The 11186-nt window shown below is 36.4% G+C and overlaps 2 protein-coding genes across 2 annotated transcripts; one reads left to right on the top strand and one right to left on the bottom strand.

The window, feature by feature from the left end:
- Positions 1 to 1467: 1467 nt before the first annotated feature.
- On the bottom strand, positions 1468 to 4485 carry her11 (hairy-related 11). The gene is made up of 4 exons (XM_067371855.1): positions 4459 to 4485; positions 4198 to 4293; positions 4000 to 4090; positions 1468 to 2075 (listed from the first exon to the last, which is right to left on the bottom strand). Exons 1-4 carry the CDS (start codon positions 4483 to 4485, stop codon positions 1468 to 1470), a joined length of 822 nt encoding a protein of 273 aa, XP_067227956.1.
- Positions 4486 to 6505: 2020 nt separating this feature from the next.
- On the top strand, positions 6506 to 7395 carry her5 (hairy-related 5). Its single transcript, XM_067393857.1, has 3 exons — positions 6506 to 6553; positions 6703 to 6798; positions 6889 to 7395. Exons 1-3 carry the CDS (start codon positions 6506 to 6508, stop codon positions 7393 to 7395), a joined length of 651 nt encoding a protein of 216 aa, XP_067249958.1.
- The last annotated feature ends 3791 nt before the right edge of the window (positions 7396 to 11186 follow it).

Below are 11186 nucleotides of genomic sequence, written 5' to 3' on the forward strand. Positions count from 1 at the left end.
ATTAAGTAAAGACTTAAGTATATTCAAATGAATGTTATGTGTTGTATCTCCCAGGATACTTTGCCCTGTTTAAGGGATAGTTCACCCAAAAATGAAAATTCTGCCATCATTTACTCACCCTCAAGTTGTTCCAAACCTGTATGAGTTTCTTTTTTCTGCTGAACACAAAATAACTTTTTTGAACAATCTCAGTAACCAAACAGTTCATGGGCCCCTTTGACTTCCATAGTATTTTTTAAACTATCCCTTATATCAATAGTCCTGTTTTGTGATGAAAAAAAATTGTAATATGCAAAATATATGGCATGTATGACATGCAAGTGTCCTAAAATTGAGACATATACATTTCTTGTGTTTTTACACTGCTGAGCTGGTCAACTCTGGTCAAATCCTAATCAAACACACATGCCTGAAATTTCCAAATAAATCTGAAGATTTTTAGACTTTGTTTGATTGGGGTTAGAGCTAAACTCTGCAGGATATGGCCCTCCAGGAGCAGGGTTGTCTACCCCTGTTCAACCCCGCAAAAGATGTAGTCAACTAAGTATAATAATATCAGTTTAACACGTGAATATCAACATTTGTGCAATTTTTAAACACAAATTTTATCTCAACTTATGTCAGGGGATACAAATTCAAAATGTGAAATAACAGCGTGAACAGCATCTTAAGACAATGATCACAATTAACATTAGCAGTTTTAGTGCTTTTTCACTGAAGATTAATATTCAAATACTTTCCGCAAAACCAGAATGTCCAGCACCATGGGCGAATGTGTTGGTTTTAGGTCAGTCTGACAAAAGGAGCACAGAAAATTTGAACCAAGTAATGTGACTCATACTCAAAACAGAATCAACTATGATTTTAGGTAAAGAGGAAAAACAACTCTCTTACCCAATAAGAGACTAAAGAGTATATAAATTGGGGCACACATTGCCTGTTTAAGTGTTAAATTAATATAATGTATTTTTTTATTACTTTATAAGCTGAATTTAATTCATGGGTTGTTATTATAGTACTTCTCTGCATCTTCATTTAGGATCCAAATGGTTTAGCTGCAGAAGCTCCTCCTAAACCATATGGTCCTGTTGTCATGTTGTTGACCTTAGTGTGAAAGGAGTGTACTTTAGTTACTATAAACATCTAGAAAATCTATATTTGATGTAAAGTATGCATCTCATTTAAAAGAAGCCATGTTCTTCTTTAAATAAACAATCATAATACAAGAACTGATGAAACTGATTTATTTCACTGCTAGAATTACAGGTACCAATGAAGGCAAACATTGGATAAAACAATAAATAGTCAAGTTAAAGTACACGTCATTGAAAACATGACAAAGGTAACTGGAGTAACCCTGTGACAAGTGACAACCCTGTGCACAACATATGTCCCTCTGAGAGACCGTGATCATTTCTCCATTGGAGCATTGTCTAAATAAAGGGAAAACCCCAAAGTGGTAAGAGTTCAGCTCCATGGTCTCCATGTAGACTGGGCTGGAAGAGGAAACGGTTCCTGTCTAAGAGCCAGGACAGGTGACTGCGGTGGGGTGAAATCTTTAGCCATGTGGGGCAGAATGGGCTGAGGCACAATAACAGGCCTATGGAGTGAACGTGATGTTATGAGAGGAGACAATGGGTCAGGAGGAGGAGGAGGTAGAGAACAAGATGTGGAAGTATATGCAGAGGAATTATTGGGAGAGGAGGATACGCTGGTAAAAGTAGGAGATGATGGTGGGGAACAACTATATTGTGATGAACTGGAGGGAGAAGTCGACTGACACAAAAGTTTAGAGCCATACAAAGACGTTTCAGGGTGTAAGAGAAGTTCTTGGTGGTAGTTCTGGGCTGATGGTGATAGAAGGAAGCCTGTCTGGGCCACTGGTTCATTTTCTGCTTTGGAAGCATCATCAAGTCTGATCCCCGGTTTCATAAGAACCTCCTTCTGTTTAGATGAGTTAAACCTCCCGTAGAAGTCCAATACATAGAAGTCATTGTCGTGGATGGGACCTGCAGAAACAGATATAGGACTAGACTGATTCTGAGTGGCCTTAGAATCCATCTGATTAGGCGTCACTGCAGAAAGAGAGAAGAAAATTAGACACAAATTAGGCAAAATATTACTACAATAAATGGTAGATATTAAAAGGTACACCATGTAACTTAACATTAACAAGGTTAAAAAACAAAACTGTATGCATTTTGTAGAAGAACATTGTTTTGGTTGTGCTTAGGCTTTGCGTGACTGTGCAGATGAATATGGTTCTTTCTTATAACCAAAAAAAGATGATCCTACTGTTTATGAAACATTCCCTATACTGTAAGAAAATTGCCAGTAAAATTTGGCAGCTGTGGTTTCCAGATCTTTACCGTAAAAAATACAGTAGCAACGTAAAAAAAATCTGTTAAATTTACGGTAAAATAACGTATTTCATTAACTGATCTAATGTTAATTTACCAACCTAATGAAGTACTAATATCTGTTTTGTACCTTTATAATACACTGACAGTCACCAAACACAGTGATGATAAGAGTCACATGATGAATCAAAGTTCATCACAAGCTGAGGAGGACAACGCTAATATATAGAAGGTGCACACAGTGTTTCACACACACACTAAACACCATCATGGTAACATGCATGAAATTTTAAAAATGCAATAAACATTAATTTAACAACATTAGATGTAACATAAAACCCTAATGTACACAACTGATTAGAAAAAAATGCAAAAAACTAAGAAGAAACAGAGTTATTTCAACAAAAATATATCAAATGTGAAGTGTCACGCAGGGAATTGTGGGAATGTCAATTTAATTTTTCACTGTCAATTTTACAATGAATTGTTATTTTTCACTTCCAAAAACTGTGAATTTAACGGTATTTTACCGGAAAATTACATTAAATGTACCATTAGATCTATTATAGTTATTCACCGTATATAGTACGGAAACTTTCTGTAAACCAATTCACAGTTTTTCACCGCAGCATTTTTACAGTCTTTTACTGTTAAAATCACGGTCATTTTTTACAGTGTACTAGACTTAAAGAGTTTGTTCACCCAAAAATGAAAATTCTGTCATTAATTACTCAACCTCATGTCGTTCCAAACCAGTAAGACCTCCATTCATCTTTGGAACACAAATTTAAATATTTTGATGAAATCAGAGACGTTTTCACCCTTCATTGAAAGCAAGGTCCAGAAAACTAGTAAAAACATTGATAAAATAGTCCACGTGACTACAGTGGTTCAACCTTAATGTTATGAAGCGATGAGATTACTTTTTGTATGCAAAAACAAAACAAAAATAACAACTTTATTCAACAATTTTTCCTCTGCCCTGTCAGTCTGTTACGGAGTTGGAGCAGTGCTTCATTTCTGTCTTTATGTCCGAACGTCAGCTCATTATTTTCCGGCTCCTGCGTCAGCATCACACGCATGCTTCGTGCTGCTCACGTGACCAGCACCGGCCAATACTGAGCCACCGTTCAGACGTAGAACCTGGAAGAGCTGCAGCGAACATAGCGTAGCAGAATGACAGGTGAGAGACGAATTTGTTGAATTAAGTCATTATTTTTGTGCACAAAAAGTATTCTCATCGCTTCGTAGCATTAAGGTTGAACCTCTGTAGTCACATTGACTGTTTTAACAATGTCTTTACTACTTTTCTGGACCTTGAATGTGGTAATTTCATTGTTTTCGATGGGAGATAAAAAAAAAAAAATCAAAATATCTTAATTTGTGTTCTGAAGATGAACGAAGGTCTTACGGGTTTGAAACGACATGAGTTATTAATGACAGAAATTAAATTTTTGGGAGAACTAACCCTTTAAGAAATATAACCAGTTTAGATGGAAAGGATCTCAAGCTGACTAGCAAGGATTTGTGTATTGACTCATTTAAATTTTGATAATATCGAAAAGAAAAAGTTACATAGTGCGCCTTTAATACTAAATTCAGATGGGTGAAGTAAAAGGTAATAGTAATAAAAACTTACCTTTTGTCTCATTCTTTCTTGTGGTCTTTTTGATGTATTGAACTGCAAGGTCTAAAATCTCTGCTTTTTCCAGTTTAGGATTTTGTAAACGCTGTGGAGGGATGGAATGGAGGGAGAGCGGAAAGTCGAGAGGCATTTTAGGATTTTGTCATGGAAATAATGCGAATTAATCATCATAAACCGAGGTAGCCGACTCACCGTGTCTGCAGTGTTCTTGAAAAGCAGATCTCTTAACGCGTCCAGATTATGGTTGATTCGATCTCTTCTCTTCTTCTCTATCACGGGTTTTAACATCTTAAAAGATAAAAATGAAAAATGGTTATTATGTTTTCAACTTCCAAGTGCTATGATTAAACAACGATTGAAGCATAATAATAATGTGCAGATTATATTAAATATGGTAAAAGTTTTGAAATATAAATGTTCTAGGGAAGAAAAAGTTGATTTTGAAGATCTTACTCTTTTGATGCCTTCGGTCTTCGCCATGTTGAGAGTGAAACAGTCTGCTGTTCACACTAATTCGTGGATGTGGGAAACTGCTGGAATCTAACCAAACGGGAATTTTAAGCCTCTGGAATAGCATTTGATTGGCGGAGAGGTGGCCGTGACGTAGGCCGCGTGAACTTTCCACCCATCACTTTATCTGGCCTTTAAACAATCAGTAAACAGAAGTGTTTGAGCAAACTACAAAACTGAATTGAATGTATCTAAATATAGTATTAGTATATTTAAACCAGTCATTAATAAATAAATTAAAGCTTTACATTGACGCATATTTAAAAACTCTATCCACATTTTGATGGCTTAATTTGTTCTGGTAAAGCCATTTGATTGTCTGCAGTAATATGCAAATATCAGCAAATGGTTTTGAATAAGCAGCTGAGCTCAATGCTTGAGGTGAACTGCTAAATGAAAACACATATGAACAAATGGCATCTGTCCTGACATTTTGGTGATTAAAGTAGCATAACAACATTTTTGTCAGTATACTAAAACTCCAGATGAATCGTTACCCAAATCAAAGTGATGGTGGTAAATGCACCATGTTGAATTGAATTACTGATATACCAAAACTGAGTTGAATCTCTGAATTACAGAAATGACATAACTGTTGACAAATTGGCTGGAAACAAAATTCAATGTATACTGAAACGTTTTCACGAGGTTTCTCCACATAAAAAATAAATAGGTTTAATGTGGATGTCAAAACGTTTTATTTTAAAAAAAATCACAAAAACAAATAAATGCGATGTATTTCGGAGTCGCGCGCCGAAGCGAGATTAGCTCGTGGCCGCCAGTGAAAAGTACACGCGCATCCTGCTTTATGATGAAATGGGGGATGTGAAGAAGTGTGATGCCCAGGCTTTTAGAGCAAATCTGTTAAGTGTGTTGTATAGGAATGTTTTGATAGAAGTGTGAACGATTAGGCTAACCATTATTGTCCCACGCGTAAACTGCTGGAATGGTGGTTCACCAATTGCGCAAAGCAATATATTAAGGGTTGGTTTTGAAACTTTCTGAAATTGATGTAACGGCCTAATGTCAGAGATTACAATGGTTATTTTGATATTTTAGGTTGTGTTTGTTTGAGTTGATTTTTTAGCTTAGTAATTGGAAAGTCCACAAGAGTTGTAGCTATATATTTTCTTTGATAAGAAATGAAATTAGCTTTTGTTCGTTAAGCAGGACAATTATTTGAGCACACACGAGAAGACCTCACACACATCAAAAGAACAGCAAAAACACCACTTTCAATTAAAGCCACATTCCAGCGCCTAGACCAAAACCAAGTCTTCCTTTGTTACGCATCGGTGTATAGGGAGGAAAACTGTTATCCGAAATGATATACACTAATGAAAAGCAGCGTAGTGATAGCAAACCAACATAAATACGTAATTAAAATACTTTACTTCATGTTTATTGCAAGATTAAACGTATAAAATGATTGGACTTTGCAAGCGATATCCGTGAAAGCGCGTAAGAAGAAAACATTCATCAAAAGCTATGTGAGGTAGGCCAGTCACTTTTTGAGATTAGGCTATATTATAGATTATTTCTATATGAAGGCGAGATAGTAATATTTTGCAGTGTTATACTTGTCCAACTGGCTAAACTGTGCACTTCTATCGATGATCATACTCTTTGAAATTCAAACAGGTAATAATCGCCATTCAGTGGTTCTTTTAAACATAACGCATGTGAATGGTTCAAACCTTCTTTGATAATCTTTGGCAACTTTAGGCTGAATAGCCATCGTTTAAACATCCCAGTGGGTGGCTAAATGGGTCATTATTGGCTCTTACTTCACAATCGGCATTAGGCATTGTCTCTTTCATCCAGTACGCATGTGAATATTAATAAGGGGGCTAACTCAGGGACGCACGCGATTGGTCAGTGTTCTTTTATTATTCATTATGAGGAGAGCGGGCGTGTACTGATTGTACCTTAAGTGACATGAACTCCAAAATGATGCTCAAAATCTCAGTTTGGAGGGTGAATCGCCAAAATGAGCAAACAAGCTGTTGACATACCGGAACAAAAAGACTCGAGACGGGTAAGAACTTATTTTACTAGGCCTAGACACTACATTAAGTATTGGGCTATTATGTGTTTCTACTTTGTGTGCAATATGACAAAATAGATTGTTTGATGAATGTTAACGCTGTTAAGAATTATATTTTACCATAATATTTAATGTTACAGGTCCCAAAACCTCTCATGGAGAAAAGGAGGAGAGATCGCATTAATCAAAGCCTAGAAACTTTGAGAATGCTATTACTTGAGAATACACACAATGAGGTCAGTTATTTTATTTTTCTAAGACTCTCATTTAATGTAGCCTGCCATTATGTCTCTATCTGGCTTAAATTCCTTTCTTCTTTTTAATAGAAACTAAAAAACCCTAAAGTGGAAAAGGCTGAAATCCTGGAAAGTGTTGTGCACTTCCTAAGAGCTGAACAAGAATCAGGGAAGGACCCTTTTCCAATCGCTAGAGGAAAAAGAGAACGCACCGAGGAGTATGACGAGGACCTGAGCTCACCTTGCAAACGTCAGAGCTACCGAGATGGAATGAGGACATGTCTCTTACGGGTCAGCCATTTTATTGCTAGCAAGAGCCATGAGTATGGGAAGGGAGTGGAAAAAACATGTGGAAACCTTCAAAAATCACACCAAATGCTACATTCTACACCATCCCACAAAGAAACTCAGGTGCATCTCTGTGAGGATCCATCACTGCCGGCACAGCAACATCTCACTCATGTCCAACTGAGCAGTTCTTGCACACCATCTGGCTGTGCAAAACTTGCAGAAAGAACAGTGTTGTCTGCTCCCACCATGACTTCAAGTCCTAAGCAACCTGTTATGCTCTGTGACTCCGTCTGGAGACCTTGGTAGAAGATCATGTCCTAAGTCCCTGCATATAACCCCCCCAACACTGGGACAATAGACTGTGAATTGTGTAAATGTTCAGCATGTGTAAATATGTGGATTTTGTACAGTAGATGCCAAAGATTTATTTTGTTATAAAAAGGCATTGACAAATCTGTGCCTGTATAGTTTGTTTGGTTATCTTACAGCCAAACAAACAAGAGTTGTGTTGAAATGTATATATTTCTTAGATGAAACGCTTTTTAATACTTTTATATCAACTGATTTTTCTTTCAAAACTTTTATGAATCTTTTTTTTTTTTTTTTTGATGGAGAAATCATGTACTTAATGGGGTGAATCAATGTTTCAAGAGTTTTGTTCTTTGTGTGCCAAGAACTTTGTGGAAACTCTTTAGAGCACAAGTTAAAGTCGTTTTAATTATATTTTTTCCCCCATGTGCTAATTCTTCTATGAACCATTGAAATGTTCATTTCATTACTTTGAGTAATAGCAAAAAATGTATTGTTTGCTGTTATTTTTCTTCTTGGCAGAATGTGAAATTCTTTCAGAAAGTATTTTCTTATACTTTGAACAAAGAATTAAACCTCTCTGAGGATATATTCTTTTATCTTTGGTCTGCTCCCGTTCCTAATATTTGCATGTCAATTAATATTCATTTCCTGAGAGATATTCAGCATTGTTCTTCGGTGTGAATGTTCAGCGTTCCAGTGTGATAGCAGTTGAAAACTTGATAACAGGCCTGGCATTTGCAGATTTTCATTGGGCAATCATTTGGTCATCATTTGGTGATGTTGCACTTAATCTATGGAAGATATAAAGTATTGAGGTGCAGATTGCTTAAAGGCTCTTCTGCTAGAAGTTAGGTATGGTCTTTACGGGCTTTGTCATAACGCACCTTAAATAGTTTGATTTCAGAACATTTTGTTGCAATTTGATAGTACTTTGTGTAGGCCTGTTTTTTAATGTCACCCTGTAAAAATCGGTTGCAATTTAGACTTGATCCAATAAGCATGACAACAAAAAGTTCAAATCACAAATTAATAACATATCGGATAGTTTTAGCAAAGATTAATACACATATTAAAAAAAGGGGTTGGAGTTGTTATCATTTTTACTCATATGGTTTATTTTATTTTACATTAGATCAATAAATAACCTCAACTGTAAGGTTCCAGCATAAAGAAATACGCCCAGCATCCTTTTAAACTACATTTGCGTTACACTTATGTTGTTATGCATTTAAATACGTCTATTTGGCACGCAAAAAATCCGAATAAACGAATAAAAACCAAAAGTTTGTTCCCATTTATCCTTTAAACAGTTGTTTTGGTGCAACAATATTTTCAAGATGTTAAAATTAATACGCGCGCAAATGTTTTGGGAACTTGGATTGACTTAAATCATGAGATCAACTTTCGATACAGTTACTTTATATTAGGCTGCTTTGAAGTATAGTCTAATAATACCTCATATACCTACATGCAGGCTATCACAATCAAATGAAAACCCTACAAATATTTAGAAGATAAAAGTTGTCATAAAACAATATGACCTGGAAAGTAGATTTACCACTAGATAGAATGGCTTAGTTCTACTTAACGCTCATACTCTCCCTTAAATCAACCTTCATGTGCAGCTTTGTTTCGCTTTGTCGCTCCGGATAAACTCTTAGATAAACGAGTTTGAGCTGAAATGAGATTAGACCTTTGAGAGATGCCATGCACCGACTGATGCCTGAACCGGTTATTACAGACAGATAAGTCTCCCAAATGTCATTCAGCACAAAAGGTGTAAATAGATTATCCAGACCGGATGTGCGCTTTTGTCTGTTCTGATCAACAAAGAGCAATGAGAGCAGCCAAGTGTATCAAACGTACAATTATAAAATGTAGATGTAAAGTAGAGTATACTTTATGTAGGTCTAGTCATATGATTTCTTTTTTGAGTATGACTATTGATTATGACTATAAAACTTTTAGGTTTTATTTGTGTTGATCTACTTTATTTATTGTTACCAGTTTTAATAATCATGCATTTAAACTTAGCAGATATGTGCTACTTGAGTAAATGTACTTTATTACAATATTATCTTTCATTTGTGCTGTATTAAAACTATGAATACATGCACTCTTATTTAATTTTAAAAAGAAAATCATTTTAGACACCCAAAGAACATTTTTGCATTTTCCTCCTCTTTCCTGTTTTCGTCCATTTCACTCAGCTCCTTGTGTTCCAGCGAATTTTACTTCACCTTCGTCTAGGCTAGTTGTTTAAACTATTTCCTGGACATTTACATAGCACTTTAGAAAAAATTAGGCAATTTAAATAGTTTGTGCATCTGTTTTGGCACTTAATTTTCAAAAGAACTATTTTCAAAAGAACTAATTATTTAACTTAAAAAATGTCGAAATACTTTCATTTTAATATATTTTATTGGCTTTATTTCATTTGAAAATGAAACATTTTAAGTAGCCTAGTGTCCATTCATAGTTAAGTATAAATGTTCTGGATGTGTCATAATATTGTTTTCTCAGCGTCTTGGAGCAAACTTCGCCTTACACTCTTGCTAGACATTTTCCAATATTGCTCGTGTTGGTGGAAAGTGAAAAGTCTATACCACAATCTTACGAGATGTGTCTGGAAATCTGGTCAATGTTCAATTCAAACAGGTCTCGCTTTCGACATATTATCAGCTGTTGCCCAATCACGCACGAGCGCGAGGTGTTGACTCTCTGACTGTCACCTCGCTCATGGGAACAACGTTTATAGCAACACCATCAGCTCACTTCGCTAGTACAACACGTGATCTTTATGGCCATTTGTCGAAAACTGTCAAAAATCGACGCGTGTCCTGACCTGGTTAGAAAAACAAAGAAAGCACGCGCAGAAGGTCGGGAGCGTGTTCAGGTGACGATCGAGGTGCGCACGCACGTGAAATTACTGTCACTCTTACTTCAAAAAACAGTTCAAGTGAAAAGCAGTGCATTACTTTTTTCAACAGTCTATCATTATCACACATACATTAGATTATTATTTATATATGGAGGCTTGTGTATGACATCACAAAAATCTCAAATGCTGAATAATGCATGAATCTGCTCAAAACGTCCCACTTTTGCATACTTTACCCTACTTAGTCCAAAAAGGTCTACTTCAAAAAAGGCGAATAATACCTCAAAGTCTGTCTGTTTAATTAGCTTTGCATATTATTGCTTCAATAAATAGCTAATCCCCTTAGAAGCTTTTCGCCACAGTTTACGATTTGGGCTTAATGCGGGTGTGTTGGCAACCTGCTTTTAAAGCGTATACAGCTCCCTTACAAGTAGCGCCGTTCTTTTAATGCCTTTTATTCATGTGCGTTAATCCCCGGCGGGTGGGAAATGAAGGGGGACAGGTCCCCCTCCACGGGATATTAATTGGAGGTAAGCATCCACAATACGGACGTCTGTGCTTCAGCGCTTCTCCATTGCGCGTCTGATGGCCTGTTGCGCAGGGGCGGATACACACCCTGTTGACCGAGCGCTTCAATGACATTACCCTGAGCAACATCTGGCTGTATGCACCACTCGCCTGCCCCTTTAATTAGAAAACGAGTCGCCTCACTGGTCAACTCTCAAGACCTTGATAAATGGTGATGCGCAGCCACCTGACCAAGGTCTTGTGCTTTTGGGAATGTTGGGGGTTTTATGCATGCTATACATGTATAGTGGTTCCACTTTATATTAGGTGGCCTTAACTACTATGTATTTACATTTAAATTAATAATTTGATTCAATGCACTTATACAGGTTTTTAC

The sequence above is a fragment of the Chanodichthys erythropterus genome, chromosome 1 (assembly GCF_024489055.1).
Source record: "Chanodichthys erythropterus isolate Z2021 chromosome 1, ASM2448905v1, whole genome shotgun sequence".
Lineage (NCBI taxonomy): Eukaryota > Metazoa > Chordata > Actinopteri > Cypriniformes > Xenocyprididae > Chanodichthys > Chanodichthys erythropterus.

What these genes read in the sequence shown, in the direction of transcription:
- her11 (XM_067371855.1), bottom strand. Translation starts at nt 4,485, where the DNA reads ATGGCGAAGACCGAAGGCATCAAAAGA. An exon ending in AGACCGAAGGCATCAAAAGA is followed by an intron (nt 4,294 to 4,458) that starts GTAAGATCTTCA and finishes TTATCTTTTAAG; the next exon opens with ATGTTAAAACCCGTGATAGA. An exon ending in TCAAGAACACTGCAGACACG is followed by an intron (nt 4,091 to 4,197) that starts GTGAGTCGGCTA and finishes ATCCCTCCACAG; the next exon opens with CGTTTACAAAATCCTAAACT.
- her5 (XM_067393857.1), top strand. Translation starts at nt 6,506, where the DNA reads ATGAGCAAACAAGCTGTTGACATACCGGAACAAAAAGACTCGAGACGG. An exon ending in AACAAAAAGACTCGAGACGG is followed by an intron (nt 6,554 to 6,702) that starts GTAAGAACTTAT and finishes TTAATGTTACAG; the next exon opens with GTCCCAAAACCTCTCATGGA. An exon ending in TTGAGAATACACACAATGAG is followed by an intron (nt 6,799 to 6,888) that starts GTCAGTTATTTT and finishes TCTTTTTAATAG; the next exon opens with AAACTAAAAAACCCTAAAGT.